This window comes from Tinamus guttatus, unplaced genomic scaffold, assembly GCF_059628265.1.
Source record: "Tinamus guttatus ecotype Peru unplaced genomic scaffold, ASM5962826v1 Tinamus_guttatus_pri_ptg000287l, whole genome shotgun sequence".
NCBI lineage: Eukaryota > Metazoa > Chordata > Aves > Tinamiformes > Tinamidae > Tinamus > Tinamus guttatus.
Window position 1 is genome coordinate 1,451,485 of NW_028288821.1, and position 24,647 is coordinate 1,476,131.

General features: G+C 42.8%; 1 protein-coding gene across 1 annotated transcript in view; it reads right to left on the reverse strand.

Moving 5' to 3' along the window:
* Positions 1 to 6,334: 6,334 nt before the first annotated feature.
* GPR50 (G protein-coupled receptor 50) overlaps positions 6,335 to 24,647 on the reverse strand; it is a 31,440-nt gene continuing 13,127 nt past the window's right edge. The window contains exon 2 of the mRNA XM_010222516.2: positions 6,335 to 8,128. Within this exon, the coding sequence (XP_010220818.2) occupies positions 7,260 to 8,128 (869 nt within the window). The 3' untranslated portion in view covers positions 6,335 to 7,259. The remainder of the gene's footprint in view (positions 8,129 to 24,647) is intronic.

Sequence of the window (24,647 nt, forward strand, 5' to 3'; positions counted from 1 at the left end):
AGTGAGCAGGCTCAAGCCTAGAAGGGCAACATGTGGGTCAGGCAATCCCACTGCAGACTAGGGAGCCAGGCACCACCTCTGCCAGTCACCTGCTACAGCCAGGCACAGCCACAGCCAGCAGCACCCCTAGAGAAAGGGCAATGCCACCCAGACCACATCCCAAGACCACAGTGCACCCCACACTGCAACACCAGGGCACCACATGGACTCCCCTGGGCGGTAAGGGCAGTAGTAGGCAGCCCTACAGACACACATCCCACCTCCAACTCAGCCCAGAGCTGCACCCATCCTCATACCAGGCCCAGTACTGCCATGGGATCACTCACCTACCTGAGTAGCACTTCTGCAGCTGAGTTGTCTCAGCCTTACCACAGTCCATCTCTTGGCTACAATTTCTTAGCAGCACCTTGTACAGCATTCCTCCTAAACAACCCCCACCTGCAACCAGGGAGCAACGGTCTTTCTCCAAGGAAGATTTAAGCTCATGGTGACCAACGGCCCCACCCTGGCCCAGGTGAAGCCTGTTAGCCCATCAGTGGCCACTGTGGGCCCTGGCAGCTGTGTGCCGAGGGCTTCTGTTGCCTTCCTACCCCAGCAGGCACTTTGGGGAGCTGTTCTGAGGACACTGTCAAGCCCCTGTGTCCCTCAGCAGGGTCTAATACAACCAGTTCATTTCATCTACAGCTGAATCACTGGTGGGGTGGAAGAGAGGAAATATATTCTTGAAATCTAGCTATGGATTACTGAGAGTTTCCAAATTTCCTTGAAGAAGTTAACTCACTGTTTTGATCCCCTCAAGCTCTCCTGCTCTGAGGCAGCTCTCTGATTCCAAGCAATTTAAATAACAAATCCAGCAGACTTGGTGGCCCTAGCAGAGATCACCAAAAGCCCATGCAAGCCCTCACAGTGGACAGGGCCAACCTGGAGCACAAGGCCACAAGGTGCTGTATTGGCCCCGGAGCTCTGGGACTCATTTTTCAACTCAATTCCTCGTGCCAGAGCAGAGGAATTGCCGGCCCCAGCCAGGCCGGGAGGTGCAGACAGGGGGATGGTGCCAGGATGCTGCACGAAGGAGCCTCGGGCCTTGCATTGAGCCGCGTCCATCATGGTCTATCAGGTGGCTCCTGGGCAAAGAGAGGCACCAGAAGGACCAAGGAGTGCAGAGGGGGAGCTAGGAAACATGGTGTCCTCTGAACTGGAAAGCAATGAAGATCCCTGCAACAGGGTACAAATCATACCAAGGTGAATGCAAGCACACAGCAAAAGTACAAGAGATTGGTCACTTTGGCACTCTGCTATAAAACTCTCTAGGTCATTTTTTATATTAATGGGTTATTATCTTCATCAGGCTGGCTAGGTCCTGGTTGAAGCAAGTATAGACCTTACAAACATTCCTCTATTATTTTGACCACAGACATAATTTTCTTTCCTACAGATTGCTTTGCTCCCTTCCTCTCACTATTTCTTTTTTTTATTGCAAAATATCTGCCATTTTCATCAGAGATGGCATTTTGTTGCCACATCAATACCACTATCCTATACACCTATGAAAAACACTGGAAACCTACCTCAAGGCAAAGCAACCTGCTTATAATTTAGAAACTTTTTGCAGGCCATTTCCAGGGAAATTTGGAAGTTTTGTTCATAGCAAAAGAGAATAATGTAGAAGGAAAGAAATCAAGATTCATTACATGTTATATCTACAAAATATTCTATATATGGAAAATATGATGTGCTTCAATTGCATAGATTTAGAATATGGTTTGATGGCTCAGCCTGTTTTGGAGGCAATCTAAGAAAGCACTGACTGTACAGTCTGCCACTAATCTAAAAGACATTAAAGTTTCCCTGGACTCTTAGAAGTTATTATTTGAGTTAAAAACCTTATCAGGAAACCATGCTTGGGAAATCACATAGAAACATATTTCAATTAATGATTCAGAACAACTCTTTTTGCTTTGGAAACTGACTCCATACTGTAAATTCTATCTCTGCTGTACAGTGCTTCACTGCTAGCATATGAATAATGGATATTATAAATAAGCATAGCAGAATGAAAATTCAGATAACAATATTACGGAGCTTCCATTCACAAATGTAGTTCATGAGTGATTCAAATTTTATGGCTCTTACCACCAATGACTGAATTTGCATATCATCAGAAAATTCTTGCAAGCCCCCATTCTGCATTTCTGATCTCAGGGCTTTTATGGTAAGAAATATTGCATTAGGCACAGTAATTTACATTTTTTTGATAAAACTCTAAATGCATGTGCAGGTGCTCTTTATCAAGTGAATTCATGCTATAAATTATAAGCTTTGAAGCAAATATATTAGAACAAATATTGATTTCTAAATAGTCATAATGAGTGAGATTTTATCCTTGCTGTTGACTTATAGCAACTCTGTCCTTTAGAGCTGTATTTTATCTCCCAGCAGCTATCCTTCATAGCAAGTAAGTAAATAAATAACATTGTCTCACTTCTGACAGTTCAATTCACTCAATTCCGCATGACTATAGTAGCAGGTATGAGTCAGTGCCAAGAATCTCCTAGATCACTGCTCTGATTCTCGGACAATTCCAGATCTGCAACTATCATAAAGACAGTTTTCAGCATACCATTATCACTGAGCATCACAGGATATGCAAGAGAAGCAGCAGATGAAACAAAAGTGTGGTGCCTCTTGGAAAAAACTCACACAACCTTACAATCAATAGCATGCTTCCTCGCTCAATAACTTACCTTCTTTGTGTCTTTTCTCTATGTCCGACATTTTCCAGGAAGAGGTAGGAATCCATCTCTTACAATTATGCATAGGAGCTTTGTATGGCTCAGTTGTGTTTCTGTGTTTATTCTAAAGCATTTTTGAATTTTACAAGTCCACGGTTCTTCATTGTGGGCTTGAGGCAATGCAATGCAAGATGCTATATGCTGCATCTGTTAGAATAAGATAACCACATACCAATAAGATGCAAGCACTCCTTGGCTTCATGTAATAGTTCTCACATGTTTGTTTTAAGGCTGCAGTGCAACACTGCTTTTCTTTCACAGGAAGAGAGGACAACAGCTATTTTTGTATTGCTTCCCAGGAAGTGTAACAACATCTTCACTTTCAAAACTGACCAGCGAGAACCCCAAAGTTCCCCTGTGCAGTAGTGCCACCAACGCCAGGAGGAAATGGAGCAGTCACTGCATTTCAAATGATCGTGGAAGACATTTTAATGAAATAAAAGACAGTATTTCTTGGTGGACAGTTTAATAGAAGTTAAAAACTGTATGCCAAATTTCTTTCAAACAGAAAGATCTGCACTTCTGATAAGTAATTTACTAGTTTAGGATATGTTCATGCTGTTCTTAACTAGACATAACTCTCTTTTAAGAGCTTACTGATGATTTAATAACTCTAGCCTAGTTTTACTTTCAGAAGTATTTTTAATATCCATTTACAGAACATATTATAAATTGGTAACAATCCCACATTTGAAATATTGCTGCTTATAAACAGCACAACTGATGCCATCTACATTTTAAAATAAAAAAAGCAGCCATCCCAGTACTTTTGCAAAACCTCTGCTGGTAGAAGGCAAGAAATAACTGGTAAAAACATGATGCAAGTAGCATCCCTTGAGCTGGTGGCTAAAAAACACCGGCACACAAAAGGCAAACAGCCCTTAACACAGAAAAGAGGCCAGCTGGAGTCTGGAAAAAGTTTCTTTCCTGACAAAGGAGGCTGCAGTGCATACAGGCCACTGGCTCAAAGGTGGACATGAGAAACAAACACGAATCTGAGGTGGCATCCCAGATGCACCAGGTGGTTCTGCGCATATGCAGCATGAATTCAATCTCTATTTTAACCAATTCTATCTGTCAGTGCTACCTGCTTTGTGGTATTCACCAGAACCCAAGCTGCTTTTTCACATTTCATGTATTTATTTAAAAAAATAATTTCGGAGGGGGAAAAAAAAAACAGTAAACAATCCAATTGCAGATTTATTACAGTTTTGGCAAATAAAGGGAATGAATCTACTTCATGAACAAAACATAGCCATAGATAAGTATACTGAAGAATTCTTAATCAAATGATAAACTGGAAACAGCATATGCAATATAGATTTATATATTAATATATTGGTTACATTCTTCTTAAATAGATTATACAACATTCATTAGCATTATCCAAAAGTATTTCTTCGTGGCAAGAGATTCATCTTCATTTATGGCAACACAGTTTCTCTGTAACTTAATATCCACTATGACAATTTTAGGATTTTGGGCTAGAATCAGTATTTAACACCATCGGGTTAAATCCAGAGTGAGTGATTAAAAACTGGTTTCTAGGAGAATGCTACTTCCAAGACTTAAGGTCAGATCTGCAACTGGTAAAACTGGCAGAGTGCTGGTTAGGCTGTGGGATCTCCTTCAAAACTTGATTTTAGATTAAAGCTGGATTCCCATGGGGAAAAACACTGACTCTGCTCAGGATCCCCAGTTCAAGACACACTTCCCTTTTTTTTTCTGTAAACAAATGTTAACAAAATAAACTCTCTGTACCCTGTTAACCATTTCTTAACATAAAAACAAGGAATTACTTGGAGTAATAGAGAATTCAGTATAAAATCATCCTACTCTAAGCACCATCAGTATCAAAGTGCTAGCAAATGGCACAGTGTTTTCTGTTTGCAGCCAAATTCCCTGCTTCTTATGTTTCATATTGTGAATCTCAGCTCCAGCAGAACTTTGCTCAAGACTCCAACCATGACAGCTAAATCGATTATCCAAGCTCCGTGTTTGCTCTCAGCAGCCTCATCTTCCACCGAGATGCCCAAAGTGCCTGTGAAGTGGCTGCCCTACAACACGTTTGCTGTGTTGGGCCCCCATGCCAGTGCCGCAGGTACCTAGCACGTACCCGGCAAAGTTCTCGGCGCAGTGAGGTCAGAAGAGCAACCAAAAATGAGCAAATCCCCCATCACGTTGCATAGTTCAGTTGAGCAGTGCCTCTCCTGACCCTTCATGGTGGTGTCCTACCATGCTCTCCTAGCGGCTGCTCCTCTTCCCACCAGGCCCTAGCAGAGACCCCCATAATCTGCCTGTTTGGGACCTCTTTGGCTTACTCAGCTTGGTTCGAATGACGACTGGCTGATACTTTGGAGTCTGAATAAGAAATAGTGCAAATTCAAGCTTTAAGAGAGAGAAAAAAAAAAGACCACGCTACCTTCACTGAACATTCAGTTAAAAAGACAGGATCCATGAGATGAAACCCCCGTTGTGGGGGAACTGGAGACATTTGTCAAATGTGTTAAGGATTCTTCATGATTGTCTTCAAGAAGCATATTTGGTTTAGCTTGGTGCTAGACACTTAAAATTATTTGCTAACATTCTACTTAACAGCACTGTGGCTAATTGCAAACTAGTTTGAACACTAGTCGCAGCACATACGGACACCTCCCTGGCACTACTGAAAAAAACCTCCCTGCAGTTACGGATTCCTTAGTGCTTTTTATATCCAAGTTTGACTCAAATTGTTCTTTGTTTGCTCAGAATGGTGTGAATTCATCCAGACTGGTTTTGCTGTAAGGGAAGCGGGCCACGTTATTTGTGAGGGTCAAGATACCTTTATTTGGCCATGCTCAAGCAGATTAAAAGGCCAAAACAGATCTCAGTTTGATTCCTATTATGGGATGCTGGCTGCAGAACACTTCAAAACAATAATAATTGGAAGTGGCTGAGATGTTCAACTTGAAAATGTGCAGTAACGAAGTGCCAGGGCACCCTGCAAACAGAGCCCCACGTGCATCGCAGTAACCTCTGCCACATGGCAGCACATAAGCTGTATCCCTCCCTGAAGCAATATGCCCCCCAGTATTCCTGGGCCCAGTCCATAAGGGGCTTAATTGCTCTCACCTCCTTTTCCCTGTGGAATTCAGCAGAAGGGGCCCATGTAGCACGGCTCCAGCTGCACTCTGTGAGGCTAGCCAAGCATTTGTACAAAAAGCAACACCTTCACCCCAAAACAGGGACAGCCTTATCTCTGCCCATGTGCTTATGTTCCTAAAATAACATGGGCCTAGCCAGTGCTTCTGGACATCGTCTGCAATGACACCGATAGCAAAGTTCAGGCTTTAACCGGGAACTAGTGTGTGGATGTGCTCAGGTAGTTTTCCTCACCCAACTCCATGAATTAATTACAGTTTTGTACAAGACTGAAATGGAAACAAGAAAAACACTCTTCCCTTTTTCTCCTTCCATCAAATTCATGCTCTGTGGAAGTGGAAAGATGTTTGGAATAAACGCTTCCTTCCCTTATGCCTTTGTCTGCAAGTATAAATACTACTGGAATTTAGTTTTCTTCTCATCATTCATTAAAAGTCTACATCTGCACTTAACAAATGGGTCTTTGCTACCTTTGACTTTTTTATGATGTTCATGTACCAGGGTTTCTGAAAGACGTTTAAAATGAATGCTAGCCATTATGGGATGCTGCCTAAATTAGAGTCAGGCTCCAAGGCTCTTTCTGTGATCCAATTATGCCATGTGCTGTATTCTTATTCTTGGCCTAGGCAGGACAGTGCAAGGCTCCTTAATGTCTGTATAGATTCAATTAAATCAAGTACATTGGACACTCACTAGGTTTGGCTTTTCCCTGCCTCACATCTAGTACAGGCTAGCTACTAAACCTTAATAGAAAAAGGGAAAAAATAAATAAATAAAATCAAAGACAAACAGTGGAAGTCATCATGCCTGCATATATGCCTGCTGGCTAATATTGTTACTAACCTATCCAAAAAGGTACAAAGTCATGCAGTTTACACTTCAATCCCTACAGTTTGGGTTTTGTTACTGCTAAAGAAGTAGAATTCAGATGGAGGGCAGAAAGGGCTGTCTAATACATGGTGATTCTGCCTGCTCTTGCAGCTTGTGTTTCAGGCATTACTGCATTTCTCCATGCATATTGAATGCTTCCATTTTCAGAGGGTATTGGCATGCTTTTGGCGAAAGCAACCAAACCAAATAGGCACATGGTGAAAGAGGGCATAGAAAAAAAAAAGAGAGATAAAGGATAGTTGTTTCCATTCTGCATATCTCTTCTCAGAGTCTTAAATTCATGGCGATAAGCAGAGTATAAAAAGGGAGCAGACTCCTTTCCTTGTATGAGAAGTTGTTGGCAGATGGGGACCCAGCAAGATCAGCTGTGAAATGCACGCATAGAAAGGCCCTTTAGATTATATACACAAGTGTAACCCACAATAAATAGCACTGTTATAAAGGTATTTCCGCGTGGTTGTTATTGTTTGTTATGGCTGGAGATGGCTTGCTTTTCACCCCCTCTGTCCCACCCTTCGACACATCGATGAAGAGCAGCCTTGGAGTCCGGAGCGTCAGCAGTATCCTTTTGTACTCCTTTCGGAAATTCTGGTTAAGCAGCCCATAGATCACTGCATTGAGGCAGCTGTTAAAATAGGCCATAAAATAGCTCAGGACAAAAAGCCATTCTGGAATGTGCGGCTGTACTTTTGAAGGACTAATCGAAACAGCAAGGCCAATAAAGTTTAACGGTCCCCAGCACACAGCAAAAAGGACAAAAACCACAAACATAGTCAAAAAATTCCGGATGTCAGCTGCTCTGAGCTTCTGCTTGCAGTCTTGTCTCACCCGCTGTTTGACTTGAATCACCAAGATCCAGATCCGTAAGTAGCAAAACGTTACGATGGAAAGTGGGACGATGAAGTGAACCACCACCACTGTGATGGTGTAAGATGTACTCACTGTCTGGGCAAAGGTGCAGGAGTAAATCCGAGGGTCATAACGCAGGGAGCCAACAAAGAAATTTGGCACGATTGCCACCACCGTCAGTATCCACGTCAGGCAGAGATAGCAGCAGGTGTTCTTCAGGTTGAAGAGCTTATCATACCGCAGGCTGTGGCAGATGTAGCAGTAGCGGTTGATTGCGATTGCAGTGATGTTGAAAATGGACCCGATGACACTTAAGCCCATCAGGAACCCACTAATCTGGCAATGAACATTCCCCATTGTCCATCCGTTATGGAAAATGGCACTCAAGATCAGCGGATACGGATACACCGCAACTACAAGGTCTGCAACAGACAAACTGACGACAAAGATATTGCCTACAAAAAAGGAGAAGAGACCATGAGAAGTTAGCGTAGGTCTGGACAGACAGCTTCCAACTCACAACTGCTCAGGCTGCCTCTGCTCCCAGGCTTTGCTCTACCCTCCACTGGGAGTGGGAAACCCTAGAAAAGAAGACCTTGCTGTGCTAGTGACAGCAAAGGAGAGTAACTAGGCATCATTAATCTGCATATCTTCTTAAAAAATTCTTAACTGGAAGCTTATACTTAACTATCTTGAACCAGGATTCTAAATTGCTATGGGTTTTTATGAGTGAATGATACAGCCTTCCCTGTGATGCAGCCAACACCACTATAGTGACCAGACAGCTACACAGTGTTTGCTGTCCCGCAGGGAACTTCATTCCTTTAAGGACTACACAGGACACAGTACTTTCTGCAATATCATATAGCGACACTTTACAAAAGTGCTGTTCATCAAGCAAAGTTAAGTCTTTAGCAGCTCATTACTCTGTGACCTGCATGAGGCAGCTCTTTTTTGCCCCCGAACAGGCACCACCTCAGCAGAATCCTGCAGTGCTCATGCAAAGGAGCCACAGTGCAGCTCTGCTTATCTTATTCCGTGTGTTTTCCTAATCCTTTAGTATTGAAGTGGATGTACTATGTGAAATGTCAATCGCTCCGACACTGTCTGGGCCTGGGCAGGGAATATGATTAATAACCTCCTGTCAGCTATCTCTGCAGAGTGTATGCCACAGGCTGACCATTTAGACTTTAAAAAGAAGAGACTTGAGAGTTTGTGCAGATACAAAATAATTTAAGACTTTCTGGATTGGAAACAGCACATTTTATGGAGCAGTACTGTCAATTACACTGCCTGGAGTAAAAGCGTCGCAGCCTCCAATGAGTTTGGCAACCAGTGATTTTCTACAGTGGTTTCCAAATGTTGGCAAGGCTGCGAAGCTCAAAGGCGCTGCCTGCAGGAGCAAGCAGCATCGCCACACCACTGAGAGGTGCGAAGTCAACTCCTCTGGGTTTGGAAATTGTTCCTGGATAATATACATAAATAATCCTTCAAACAGGATTAAAAGCCAGGCCTCCAGCTCTGGCTGGAGTATGAGCTATTTAGAATAATGTCTTGCTCCCTCTCTCCCCTTTTGATTCCAGATTATTTTCCTATTTTTTGGCAGAATGGAGATGCAAATGGGGCCTCCATACCCAAGCCCTGCTGCACCCCTCTGCTACCCCTCCCTGCATCAATCTACACAAAGGTGGGAGCCAGGCACCCACAGATCCCCTCGTGTTGGATGATCGTGTCCCTTAGGACTGCTAGGGTACAACTGGTATCGCCCTCCATACCAAGACTACTCTGAGGGAAAATGTGACACCAGAGGCCTCACAATGATATATTTTTTTTAATTGCAAAAATTTCAACCCATCTGCCCCAAGTATGCACTTGAAATAGCCTCTTCATGAGAAAGCACAGACCCAACAACAGGCAGAATTTCCTTTAGGAAGGTTTAACAAGTAGAAATTAAAAAACATTTTTTTTCAAGACAACAGAACACAGAAAGATACCAACAGCCCAGCTTAAGAGGACTTCAGACAGACTCCACTGTCAGGAGCACAAATTTCCGCCTTCCATTGGACCTGTTCTACTTTGTGTACACATTTATATATTCAGCGATTACAGAGCAAACCTCTACATTTGCTTGGGATAAAAGACAGCCACATTCAACGCCCAGATCTGCATCAGGCAAAGCAGAACCGAATATCCCCTACTTAAGCCAACACATCAGTGGACTTAATCCAAAGCTTAGTAAAATCAGAGGGAAAATTATTAGCCTGACATCACTGCCACTGCTGCCAATCTTTCCTCACTAATTCAGATAGTTGTGAGAAAGTAAAATAATAAAAGTAAAAATTAAATATTCCCAGAATGGACTTAGTTTGGATTCAGTATAGGAGTATATTACTGTATTAATCATTCCCCATGTTGCTGTATGTTGCTACAGCAGGGAGAAAATGGGATGGCTTTATTAAGAAGTAATTAATAATATCTTTGTTTTACTTGGAGAGCAAACCTGTTATCCTCTGCTCTGTGCTCGTAATCTACAGTCTTGATTCCCCCACCAGCTAGATGGCAAAGCCCAAAGGCAGGGGGTCAGCTTCCTCCAAGTAAGGTCAGAAAGATTAACCCAACATTATTCATAGAAACAAGCCCAACTCTCATTTTACTTGGGAAGTGGTCAACTTTGTATTTGTATTCTGCAGAAGTGAACATGAAGGTCAGTTCCCTAAGGCAAAAGTCTTGTTTCCTAGATTTGCTGTAGGATGAGATCAGGCTCTCGTTCCCCAGAATACCATAGACAAGTAAGAATGGGAAAACATCTATTCTGTGGTTTTGAAGAAAGTAAACAGCAGTTTCCCACTCATGACCTTTCACATGTCACTACTGAATCTTTTTTATTTTAGCCACTATGAAACAGAGGAGTCCTGCCCACAGGTAACATCAGAAGAGCTTCCTCTCAATGTTAAAATTATCTGATTCCACGACACTGTTTTCAGATCCATCTTTCTTCTCTTTGCGAACATGTGACTATCATTTATCATTAGCTTTCACAATATTCCCCACATTTTCAACTTCTCTTTGGTATAAATTTGTTTGTATTTCACAGCACTGCATTTTCCAGTTACTGATTTCTGCTCAGAGAAGCACAAATAGCAGAGACATTAGCTATAGCAAGTGCAACCATAATACAGTCTTGACCACTTTACCCAAGAAACTTTCCTCTTTTTACATGCCAGAAGTCCCTGCAGGCTGCCTCAGCACTACTGGCTTCCACACAAATGCTCGTCATTCCTCTGCAGAGGGTTAGAGCAGTGTTACACAAACGCAGGGCTCTGGCTTTGCCTGCCTCGCAGCACCGCTACAAACCCCGTGGTGCCCAAGGCCCCGCAGCTGAGACCCCTGGAGCAGCACTCCTGGACTGTCCTTTAGGACACATGGACTGTGTTTTAGGCATCCTGAATCTAGAAGCAGGGACAAAAAGAACTAGGGAGTATAATATTTTTCTGAAAATTGGCAATAATAGTACATCCTCCAAAAGCCACATAGCCTGTCATCCGAAGAGAGCCCTTATTAGAGCTGTGCCTGCTTCAGGTTAACAATTACAGGTGTGCAACGTGCCTGACGTCCATGCTGTGTCTCTAACCCAGCACTGAAACAGAAATGCACCAGGTGCTAGGAATTACTCCAAGGAAAGCAGTTTTGCGGATAACTTGCACGTGCCAGCGGCATCCAGCTCCAACCGGGGAGGCTGTGCTGCTCCACGGACAGTGTGCTGGGAGCAGCTTCCCAGGAGGAGGTGACCCATGAGCCAGACAGTGTCCGTGCTGTCACCTCCCTGTCCTGCTCCCGCTCGGGGAGCGCAGCCACCTCGGCCGCTGCTGCGTTCCGGCAGGGATAAAAGCACATGTTGAGGAAGCACACAGTGACACACGGTCGCTTAATGCGAAAAGTTTACTGGGTAACTGAGGTGACACTTTATTATTTGTGGAGTATAATAAAAAGCTGCTTAAACATTAAGTGTCTCTTGGGTTTTAGGGAAAACTAGACAGGCTCAGGTCCAGAATGAGATAAACTGGGATTGAAACTGATACTAGCATCAAAGAGAATATATATATAATAAGGCTCAGTAAACAATTTAACAGGCCATGACTGTAAAGCAAGCTTCTGATGACCACTTACCATAACCAAATACTCTCTATTTAACCTTGCAAAGCTTATGTTCACTGCAAAGCAGAAACAATATGTACTGTTTGCCCTAAGGAAGAGATAAAGTCGTAGAAGCTTTATTCAGCATGCACCAAGACTCTTTATTAGCTCCGATAGCCTCCTTTTCATGTTTGTTTTTAGCTGCCATTAGCCATGAGTTTGTTTCTGTTGCAGTAATCCCCCACTCTGCACACTGAAGTACTTGCTCAGTCCTACAAGGTAAGTAGCAGTTCACAACAAGCACTTTCAAAACAGTTTTGTCCCTGCTTTCTACAATATAAAGATACCCCTAAGCATTCACAGGTATGTTGATCATATATTACCGTATTTTGTGGTACTAACACTGCAAATGAAGGGCTTGTGATCCAACGGGCATTTCCTACATTGCAAGCTCCAAACGATCACTCCTGGGAAGAAAGTATTTTCCCATTCAAAGATTATTAAGAATGACACTTCTCTAAGGGGCTGTGATCAATGTCATTGCCCCATGCAAGCTCTTGGCCCTCAGGGCACTTACGCTGTGAACACGGTGCAGGCAACGAAACAAGGAACAAAAAAAAAAAGACTGTTAATTATTGTCTCTTTTGAGCATTCTCAGGAGCACTAATACATACGATGTGCCAGGATGAGAGCCCAGCATGTGCTTGTCCACTGTGACAACTGAAATTGGAGCACAAGCAATGCTGGAGATCTAGACAATGGGGGAAGAAAGTCTGTTGTTTAGTTATTAACCTACAGGTATTGACTGAAGATTGTATTTGTGGATTTAGGAAGTATGTTCAAGAAAAGAAATAAACAAGAGAAAGAAGAAAGCAGTAGATCAAATATCTAACATTATTCCATCAGGATGCAGAGTGGGATGAAGTGCAGTGTCACGTAGCTAAACAGACAACGCTGCTGGGCTGCCAGCTGTTCTCAAATTCTGTCTGCGCTGCATAAAACGATACAGAGGATAATGAAACCACAGGAAAGAGGAGGTGCCATCAGTCTACAGCAACCTCAGAATACAAGGCTAGAGAACATGGAGACATCTCATTTAAGGACACAGTGAAGGTCCTTCTAGACAAAAACTTTACCCAACGGAGTTATTCCACTTTTTATGGGTAAGAGGCTCTATGAGATCTCCTAGAGCAATCGGGAAGCCAGTGAATATCCAAGACGTTCCTTCCCACATACACTTTGGGATACTGCCTCTTTCAATGCACCCTCCTGGCAAACTATCTAGGGATGGCAGGCTGAAGCTGTTACACTTATTTGTACGTACCAGAGCACACAAGCACAGAAACAATCTCTAGCAGCCCATGCAACTCCAAGCCCTATTTATAAACTGTTTTGTAAAGGGCTCTGAAATAGGAGAGGCCCTGTATTAATATAAGTGCGAGTTATTACCAGCATCCATTGAACGGACAAACCAGAATCCATTCTCCTCTGGTCCCCTACAGCTATATTGCCACCATTTGCCATCTGTTAGTATTTGGAAATAAAATCTGTGAACTTTTGTTTAATAGACTTAATAATGCTCTTTTGCTGTGGCTGCTGGTGAAACTGCATTTCTGGTCTGAAAAGCAGCTACACGCAAGTAGCCGATTCCTACTCAGCTGGCATGCAGAGCACGGAGTCAGCTCTGAATTCACAGCTGATTTTAGTGAGAAAAATAATATTTGACTGTTCTTGGGAGCTCTGCAGAATCAGCATAGCTGAAAGCCAGGGAGATGGCTTCTGCTCCTCCTTGTGCTTCAGTAATGCTGCATGTTGGCTGAACCTGAGTGACAGCCCATCACTATGCCCAGGGAAACCCAATGTGGAGAACATCGTTACCCAGTTGCCACTCATTCTTGCTCATTCCAAGTTGTTTGCATAATGGGTGGTTTGGGGTGGGAGACAAACTACCACAGACTTCACATTGTGAGGAGCTTTAGAGGACACACTTAAAGCTCCCACCCTCCCTGAAGACAAGAAAAAAGGTCAAGATTCCTGAGGTTTCTAAAGAAGTTCTTGGAGAGTTTCTCCTTCTCACCAGGAGTTACAAGACAAGGCAGGCAACAAAAACCAGAAGCGTGTTACCCACCTCCTTCCTCTAAGAGCCTAAAAAGCAAACAGTTGGAAGCACAGACAAGACAGGGAAGATCTAAGGAGAGCTTAATGCACACTGCAAGGGGCTTTGCAGAAATGCTGTCAGAAAATTGGCTTGGCACGCTGCCAGGAACCGATGAGAGCTTTGCACATTAATGAGAAGCTAAGCAGCGCCCAGGAGAGGCTCCTTGCTTTCCCAGAGCACAGCGTGGCAAGGTGAGCGCTTCCGTGCCGGCACACGGCTGCACCGGCAGCCCTGGATGCCACATCCACCCGGGCTGCCCAGGAAACACCGCGGAGATCAAGGCGGTCACCTTCAATCTGCCAGGAGCTTCCTCACCCACTGCAGGAAGTCCTCAACAGACTTCGCTAGGTCAGCCCAGTGTATATACACATTTTAAGGAATCCAGGGAGTGGTTTGTAACCCCAGAGCTAGAAGGAACCAGGGTTTCCAGCCTCCCTATCAGATTACCACAAAATGGAAGCACTCAGCTGCAGAGAGCACTGCACCTGCAGCAAGCTCAAGAACGAAGGACCCACATGCAGGAGCTCAGGGGAACGTGTGCTCCAAATGTTGGGCCACCCCTGCATGGCACCCCAGTCCAGCTGGGGCCCTGCAGAGCACAGGCAGGATACACAGCTAACTGCTCATTAAGACAAGGCTGTAGCTAAGGGCCAAATGAGGGATGAGGGCTGCTCTGGTCTCCCTCAGGAGTCTGGAGACTTTCCCAAACTCAGCTACACCGCACACCTTTTAAAAGCAGAGCATTGGCTTTTTCCATGCTGGCAACAAAGGAAAAGCTTTGGGGCTAACATTGCCTTCTGCAACTACTCATTCTTCTATCACTTATTGGGGAATAAAACTGTAGGGAGACAGATTTATAGCAAGTGACAAACAGCAGCTGTGGGGAAAAGAAAAAGTGTCGCCCTTCATTAGAACTCTGTAAGACTCTGACAGCCTAAAACACACCACTGAAGTGGCAAACGCAGGCAAAAACACAAGACAGAACACACAGCAGCTGCTATACCAAATGGGAATTGTTAAAATTAAGGGCTATTTTTCCCCCTCTCACATTTAGTTTCAAAACATCGTGTAAAGAAATTCAATCTCTTATAAAGACAGCCTGAGTCATTAGCGCAGACGTAACACTAGACCCTTGTAAAGATTTCAGATTAAAGGGTAACCGTTAATACCCAAGTAGTTCCTAAAACCCTATGAATATGTTAATCCGGTATTGAGTAGCACTCTCCAAAGCCATAAATCCTTCTAGACTGAATTTCACCCTCATTGACTTGGTTTTACAATGCTCCTTATAAACAGGCAAGTATTCAGTGTGATAAAAGGACACTCATGAGGCTCCAGCACCAGCAACGATGCAATCCTGGGCCAGGCTGCACATTCTCTACTCAACAGCCAGGTCAGTCAGACCTGCCCTGAGTATCAGTGCTCCTGAATTCTCTGCACAGGAGACACCAGGCGCCCATCTCACCCCTGCGTAGTCTGCTACCCATTCCCAGATTACCCTGTAGCTTGAGAATGCTGACAGATTTTTTCTGTATTTCTTTAGAGAGCAAAAGGTAAAGTCTTTAGGTAATTCTGCATTTAGATACTCAGGGGTAGTTTCATCTTGGGGCATTGACTACAGAGCCATACAAGAGACCCAATCTTGTTTTGAGCGGGGACTTTGCCAATTAATTGCTATATAGCCCTGAGCAAACCACTGCCTCTGCCAGCAGAAGATACGCCTTCCTTATGCTCACTGTGTTTGAGAGTACAAGGACATCATTCAGGGGAATGCAGAGCAGAAATAGCAATTAAAATATCCTGACGTGCTCACCTTTTGGCTCTCAGGCAGTTCTCCTGAACTGAACACTTCACAGTGAATAGCCCTGTGCAGAGCAACCACAGGAACCCATAACACACAACAGCGACGGAAAAAAGCAGGACAGAAAACAGAGAGAAGCACAGCTATGTTACCACTGCTCTGAATCCTCTAAAGAAAGAGGGTCCTAGAAGAAAGATGCTGAGATTGCAGAAAATGCATCTGTAAATTCAGTAGTGTTGACTTCCCACATCTTCCCACGACGCTGGACAGAGTTCATTCTGCTGCCAGAGATGCTGTAACTTGAACTGCTTTCTCCGAAAAACAAGGACAGAACTAGTTGGGGTTACAAACATATCACTGGGGATTCAAAAGAATAGAGGTCTGAATCAGCAGAAACTCCTAAGCTAGACTTTTGCATCCAGCATAATCCAATTATTTTTCCCTGCAGTCAGAAATCTTTCTGGATGCAAGTAAAACCAACAGTGACAGTACAATAGGGTGCTATATTGCTGCAATGTACAGTCATGAAAGAAATGCTAAAAGGACGTGGAAGAGCAAAAGCAGCGAAGTCTTCTTTGAAAGGACAAAGTGTCCCTTACGTCTCCTGACACATGGACACAGCAGGGCACACTGCAAGATCCCGCTCCCTGGGAACACTGCAGCACATGTGCACAGATGCAAAGTGACAGTGCTCGGTGGAAGCGATGCCTAATGAACAGAAGGGTCTGGGAAGAAGTCCTATACTGAGTAGCTAAAGCAGTGTAAAGAGCTGGATGTGCTCTTTGACAGGAACACACTCTTCTGTTTACTCCATTTTCTTGTTATTTTTTCTTGCTTGTTTGTTTGTTCAGCACTTCCTGCACTGGTAATTATGAAATACACGGCACTGTGCATCACTGTTATGGTAAATGCTACTGGTTTCTCAGCCTAACTGCCTGGAAGGCAGATGCTGATTGCAGAATTGTGTGGCTGCTTTTGGATAATGGCAACGTTTAGAACAAGGTCAGCTTCCAGCAAGTCAATTACAGTAATCACAGAATCACATAAAACAGGTTGAATGAATGTGGAGAGGCCATCTGATCCATTTCCTCCTTCCTCGGGAGGCAGGGAAAATACCAAGAGCAAAGATGCCTTGGAGACAGCAGACACCAGCTAACTGCTACTCTGGGCTCACAGGTTAAACCATCCTGAACCAGTTGAACTGTTCACACAACCACCTTCTCAAGAAGGCCCAGACATACAAAGCTGCTGCTACGTCATTGTTATTTAAAACATGAATCACAGATATTCTCAACATACAAAGATGGATTTTACATTAAAAGGACTTACCAACAACGGATGGGTGTAAACACACTCTTCTGTCATATGCATATACCTCAGAAGATCAGTGCTGCTTATCTCCTTTCTTAAGCTCATTTTCCTAGAAAAATTTAGTGTCTGATCACCCTCCGTCTGCCTTTATCCAACAATTTTGTTTCTGATGGTAAGTTCATTCCCATTTCATAGAAAAATGATTGACTCAAGGAAAAGAGAGAGAGGAAAAAGAAAGGTGTTTGGCGAGCTCACCTTTTCCTAGACAACAGGGAACTTGCATGTTACAAAAGTCCAGGCTACAAGGTGAGTTTCCATAAAGCTCACACTTGGAGAGCAGAGAAAACAACTTACAGGAAAATAATGTAAAAACAACTTCTTCCCCTTGGGGGAAGGAGTTTCAGTCAGTGCTTAGACTTCAGTTGGTTATTAGGGACTCTCTCCACAGGGCTCCAATCTGTAGGATGCTAAAATGAGGAATAATAAGACTTGTAAGACAACTACGAGCAGGGTGATCAGGACCGGGTCTCCTAAACAGGACATTCAGAGCTGGTACTGAATAATAATGGACACATCTACCTACCTGCAGAATTAACAGAGGCAGCTTCCCAGTTCCAGGAAAGCTGTGCAGTAACCAACAAAGATTGCGATTTTATATTCCCAGTTTTATATTCCCAGAAATGCAATCCCATCGGTTTTCAAGGAAACAGCCCCTTTGCAGAAGGAGGAACAGTTGCCATAACAATACTAAAACTAAACCAGCTCTGCTTAAAAAATGCAAAGAGAGCAATATATCTGGTTTTAAGTGAAGCAACCACCATATAGTGCTGCAATAGAGCACAAAGATTATGGGTTACCTAAATTGCCACTCAAGAAAACAAGCAAAACAAGAGGCTGAAATGGTGCTAACCAATACAGATAAATCAGTTCACTAACGCATTTGATATTGACTTAATCTTCTTATTTAACAATGCCCCCAAAAGCTTGTTCTTTCTGCCCTCCCTTACCTAAATGAAATTAACCTATTCCAGAAAATTAAGAGCAATTTATCAGGCCACTGGAGGCAGACTGGTTTTTGGATCTTGATCTGTGTTATCCTATCCAAGAGAGAGGGGAAATTTCAGTGATTTAAAAAACTGAAAATGGGAGGATTGGCAAAGTGTTGCATCTTGAGTCTCACAGCTCTTTCCTTACATGCTTTCTGGCTGCTTGACACACTTCAGGACGTAGGTTGTACAAACAACCTTTTGTTCTAAACAAGAACGTTTGGCTCCTGCTAGCACAATTTACTCATCGGTACTTCAGAAAATGCAACTCCCAGTAAATCAGTCAACCAAGAAGAAATTTCTGAATGAACAGAGCAGAATCAAAGTGTTTCACTGTAATTTCAAGCCTTTTCACTTTCTTGATAATGCTGAAATGTTTGGGGGTTTTTTACAGTAGTTTTACTCTTTTTATTCTTCTTCACAATACAAAAAAAAAAAAGCTATTTGTAAGACTAACACAGGAAATAAATGGTTTATGTTTTTACTGAAAAACATTACCATGTGGCACTCATGGGAGGACGTGCAGTTCCATAGCCGCCTCCATGGAAGGGGCTCTAGGAGTCCTGCCGAGGCTACACGGTGGTCGAGCTGGTGAAGTCTGAGTGATCGGGGCACCGCACACTCACTGTAAGGTCCCCAAAATGAGGTAGGATTATCTGCTTTAAGGGGTTTGCTGCAAAGGACCACAAAGCCGGTGCTTCTCTGTACTACGAAGAGCAGCCATCATCTGAAAAGTGGGAATGCACCCAGATGGTGATGGGTCAACTGATGTTATTTCAAGGACAGGGAAAGAAATACACTTCAGTGCACATGAAAGACTTTTGATTACTTACAGGATTCTTTCCATGTCTTACATTTATATCAATATTTCTAACTGCTGTAAGACTCACGCAAATATTGAGGGGATACAAATTTAAGAGCTCAAAAAATGATGTGTTTATTATTATGATTAACATGCCTGACAAAAGCGTCAAAGAGATCTACCAATCCCTAATCCCAGGCAAAATGGAATTCAGAATCTACAAACACCCTGGAGATTGGAAACTATCTGGAGATGGGAATGGTATTCTGGAAACCCGAATGACATAATGGAAAATATATTTCTTCACCCACATGACATCTAAGAAAAAACGAGATCTTGGATAAAGTCCAGATTAAAAGCCACAAACATCATCTGTTTTGTAGGTCATGGGACATGCAATCATTTAGATACTTACACAGATTTTGATTCTGGCGTATGATATCTTCCAAATGATTACCTATCTACACTCATTTGCCAGAAACAAACAGCCATAGAGTCCTTAATGCGAGGACACCGCACAATTTCATCTAGAAATAAAAACAAAAAACAGAAAACTAACACACACACTATCTTCACATGAGACTGCTGAGACACTGAAAGGATGTAGAAAACTGCAAATTGCATCCATGCTGAGAATGCAAACAGGAGTCCTATTATAAGATCTGTAAATCTACATCCCACAATCCAGAGATTCCTTCATTTTCTTGCTGTTCTTCTTTTCCCTTTTCCATCACTCTTCTTGGTGCTTTCTTCTATTTTTTAGCAAAGGTCAAAGAAAAGTACTGTGACATACATAATATTTTGTAGTTCAAATCACCAACTTCAGTTTGGTATTTCCTTTTTCAGTACTAACAGGTCTCAAGGTAAACACATTCCTTGCGTTTTTTTTTTCCTTTGGTAAGTGGGACATTCCTTGCAAGGTTGGAAGCCTGATCCTGGGCACTTAAGCAAGTACAAATGCTCTCACTGTTTCTGTGGTAATAAGATCAGGAGCATTGCTCTAAAAAATTGTGTGGAAGAACATTTTTAACAAGGTGGAGTACCCTTGGGTAGCATCACAAATGAAGCTCTTGTTTCTAACGCTTTTCTGTCCTTCTAACTCCACCTCATCCCAAGGCATGAACTCTCCTGTTTCCAAGTTTCAGGAGGAAGGGGATAAAGCACATCAAATACTAGACTTGCTCACAGAATAACTCTATGTTCCCCCTCCCTTTAAAATTTCCTCCCTTGGTTGGGAACATATTTGTGGATGAATGGATGAATTCAAGTAACAGTTTCCAATATAATGAATAACAGGCTGTTGCAGAAATGACCCAGAGCCCTAGGACAAAGTGTCACAATATAAGCTATCTTGGATGAAAAGCAGAATACTTGCATTTTGCTTGTTTTTCTTTTGTTTCAGCTTTTTACGTAAACAATTTCTAAGACTTTTTGAGTGCCCTTGGATGCAAAAAGTGTTCAAAAAGCCAAGTAAATAAGAGCTGTATTTACCACATTAAATTATTCCACAGAGGCCGGTTGAGGTAATGCTTCCTCACACCTTACAAAGACTAAAGGGTTCATAAATGGTCTCAATATGACAACAGCCACAACAGAGCAGAGCTGTGGATCATCTAGTCCTTATCCCACTACTGATGGAAGCAATGCCAGGAGCAGAAAAGCTCCAGAAAAGGCACCCTGGGCAAGAGCGAGCGGAGGTGCCTTAAGGGAGGGCTCCTCCCTGACATACTACACTCCCACAGCAGTAGTGAAACAGCAACTGTTTACTGAGTGAGCTCATTTTTAAACACTACTAAAGTGAACATACGAAGAGAAAAATCTATCAAGCCTGTTGATGCACAAAGCTTTCATTTAACAGGTTATTTAAACCTAGCTGGAACAGAAGGTGAAAGAAAGCAGCAGTTAATTCTAGGCACAGTGGTAGACGCTGTGGCCGGCACAACATGATGCTTTGAGAGCTAAGGCTCTAGCAGTGGCCAGAAAACAGAATGTTTTCATGGAAATATACACTTGCAAAACTGACCGGTCTTTGCCATGTTCCTGCAAGTTGCATCTGCTTTCTTTAAGCACCTAAATCCCCTGGTAGCTCAGAGATCTCCACAGAAACCCAAACTGTGCTTCCCGAGTGAGAACCGTGCGGGGTAGGAGGCTCCCATGGGTTTTGACCCATACCGCTAGTGAAAGAAGCCACTTGAGCCTAAGGACAACCTCATCGCCCAACACAGATGCACTTCTTGTCTAAGGTAAGGTATGCAGAATTTGTAGAATGACATGAGCTGATGGCCATTTAACAGGAAAGAAAGTTCACTGTCAGATCTCCTGACGTAACAGGTAAGCATGCTTCAACTTATCTCAACTTACATACATGCAAACATTCTGTTCTATATGTACTTTCACATGCTTTCATGTTTCAGTGCCAACAAAATGTTTTCATGAGATGAAATCAAAGTTTTTCAGACTGTGGGAAATTTTGCCTTTTTGCTTCAGTTCAGAACAACAAAAAAGAAACCTGGACATTGCAGTTTCTCATAGAACAGCAATTAGAGTTAATCCCATTCTCTTCCTAAAACAAAGTAAAACTTGCAGTCTTTCTCTTTCCCCATACAGCACAGTGGAGTAACCTCATACAATGACATGTCCTGTACATTCACTATGGAGAAATTAGCGTCTTACATCTCCAGAAGTATAAATCCCATATTGCTAGGGTTTTCCTGGCTGCAAGGGAAAGAAACATTGCCTCCTGGTGATTAAGAATGTAATTATTATTATTAGTTCTGAAACACTTTGAATTACATAGTACATTTTCTTTAAATGAGTACTATCACTAGCACAAGCTGATTTGAACCAATGATTTATTCACAGCTTAATAACTGTTTTTTTTATTAAACGTACTGTTATGCTCAGCACATTTTGCTCAGTATATTGTATTGTTGGCTGATTGCAACAGTCATATTTAGAGAAAAGCTTTGGAAAAGTTTGAAGAGACATACGAATGAATCCACTAACTGCACTAATCAGCAACTACCAATTTGTTTTAAATACTTAAGATCCTAATGCACACATAAATCTTAAAAGCAGCCTTTCTTAATAAAAACTTAGATGTAAAGAAGAATATAAAGAACTCTTGCCCTGATTTTATGAAAACTGGTACAATACTGCATTGCTATTTTACTTGCAGTACTTTGCAACACAAATCTTGTTATCCTTAAAGCTCATACTCGCACAAAGGTTTCTACTCAGAACGACTCTACTTTGCATCATTGGTAAATTGGGAGGAGGTCTGCCAGGCAGCACTGCAAAACTGTGAAATTTCAGCAAACAGAAACAGCATCAGGCTTCCGCCATAGCGACATTAGGAAAATACCTCCCCACCTTGCCTTTTAACCTGCAGAGTGTTTTCTCCATTTTCTGAATTGCAAGTATTATCAAGTCAAAAAGTCTGGCTCTATTGGCTTTGTTGCAAATGAAGCCTTCAATAAGAACAGTCATGCAAGAAAGAAAAAAAAATGTCTTTATAAGTTTGCCAAATATACTTCTGACAAAAAATGATACATTTATTAGCTGCTGTGCAATTGCAATATACTTTTCTCATTGAAGCTTCCAAAAATTTTTGGTTTGAAGATGCTCAATGGTGAGCAAAAATAGACTGTCATCTGTGATGTACATGGCTATAAAACCAATTCCTCTTGGACTACTTCACCTTTGAATTGTTGAAGATCATCCCAATGAATCAAGTTCTATTGTTTTGTTCTCAGCAGTTGCTATAACCATTTAGAAGATGCACATATTATTCCTTTTCCTAAAATATTTCCTTATTCCACTTTTTTTTAATGCATCATCATTTTTCAGGGTGACAAATCATATTTGGCTCTTTGGAGAAGAAAGTATTCCTAAAAGGAGCATCAGGACTGAGAATGAGTAAAGTTGGCGGGACTAACTAACATGTGCTCTCTACTACACTCCTCTTTTCTACTCAGACCAGGAAATTAGAACATGTGCAAATAAGAAGTGTTGTCTGATTTACAGCCTCCTCTACACTACTGTGCAAGGCAGCAAGTCACATTTGTGAGGAGTTTATACAAAATGCTACCTTTGAATATTTTGCTTTGCTAATTAAATAAGAAACAAGATTCTGAAGGACCGTTGCACTAGTGTCAACAACTGCACGACTTTTCATAGTTTTTCCTGCTACTTTTTTTGTTTCCTCCTACAAATCACCTCGAAGATCAAACATTTCAAACACCTGTTTATTTTCATCGGAAAATGTACTCTTATATTTCACAATTCTCTCTGTTCCCTGAACCGTAACACTACAGAGATGAATACCTCAAAACGCACCTTCATTTATCTGCAGCAGGCTGCAGCACTGCGTCAGTATCGCAACATGAACAATCAGACAACTTTAGGACTGTTAAAAGTACAGTGTCCTTCTGTCACTGTACGCAGGATTGTACCCTCTCACTCATGCACTTTCTAAATACTCTTGCCCTTAAAAATTAAAAAATATTTTTGACAAATAAACATTAAAAAAAAAAACACAGGGTGAAGAGGAGGTATATGAAGGAGGCCGTTTCAGCTCTTTCATAACTGAACTGTATTTCAGCTTCATGCCACCCTTTTTTTAAAATTTTGCAGTGAATGTCCACTCAGACTTCACCTGTTGCTGCCCTTGTGCCACTTCAAGGACACTCCGACAGACAGCCCCCCTGCTGCAGAGTGCGCACCCCTAAGAAGGACAAAAAGTGCCAGATCCCAACTCTTTTGTGCCACCTCTTTTTAAGATGATTGCAAAGAACCTACTTGCCCACTAGAGCAAAGACATCCAAGCACTCGGAGCTCTGGCATGCCCTGGTGCCCCCCAGCACTCTCCTCCATTTTCTTCCACTCTCCTCCTCCTTGTGGAGTGCCCCAAGCAGGAGCAGGACAGCACAGGAGCTCCGCAGGCTGCAGACGCTCATGTCACACGTGGTGGCAGTCCTTGCAGGGTGCCTTGCCCAGGGAGCCACCATTCCCAGTGACTGCTCCTCCCTGCAAGTGCCAGGGCAGGCGGCAGGACACAGAGACCTCCCCAGGGAGGGGATGTCCTTGGAATAGCTCCCACTGGGTGTTGTTAGGATAATTATGTTGTTATTAGAATTGCAATACCGGTGCTTGGTGAGGTGCGGATTTTCTGGTGAGGGACCATCCCTCTGAGAGAGAAGTCTGGCAAGAGCATTTGCTTAGAGGAGGCAGTGAGGTGGGAAAACTTCAGAAACACAGCAGGAGAGGCTAGAAGGACTTACTCAAATGCCCCCCAACTTGGCACTTGGACTCAGCGCAGCTACCAGTTCCAGGACTTATCATGACCTACAGGAAACCTCCTGTTCCTCCAGCACAAACAGGAACAAATTTATGTTCTGCTAGTGGGGTTGTATCCAGGCTGACAGAACAAAAGCAGCTGGGCCACCAAGTGACTGACAAAGCTTAGTGTGCTGCCAATTCAAATCCCACCCAATTACTTTAAAAGGATGCAGTGCATGTTGAAAAACTTGCTTTGAGGAAAGTCTAAGAGCTAAAGCAAACCAATCAAGCACACAGAAGGAAAAATGGCCCTGGGCTTCCAAAGACAGAACCGCGATATGCTGCCAAGCGCCTGTCCATCCCAGCACCCTCATCCGTGGAGCCAGGAATTGTTCAGATGTATTTAGGCGCCCTAGATACAGCACATTTTCCCTCTGATCCT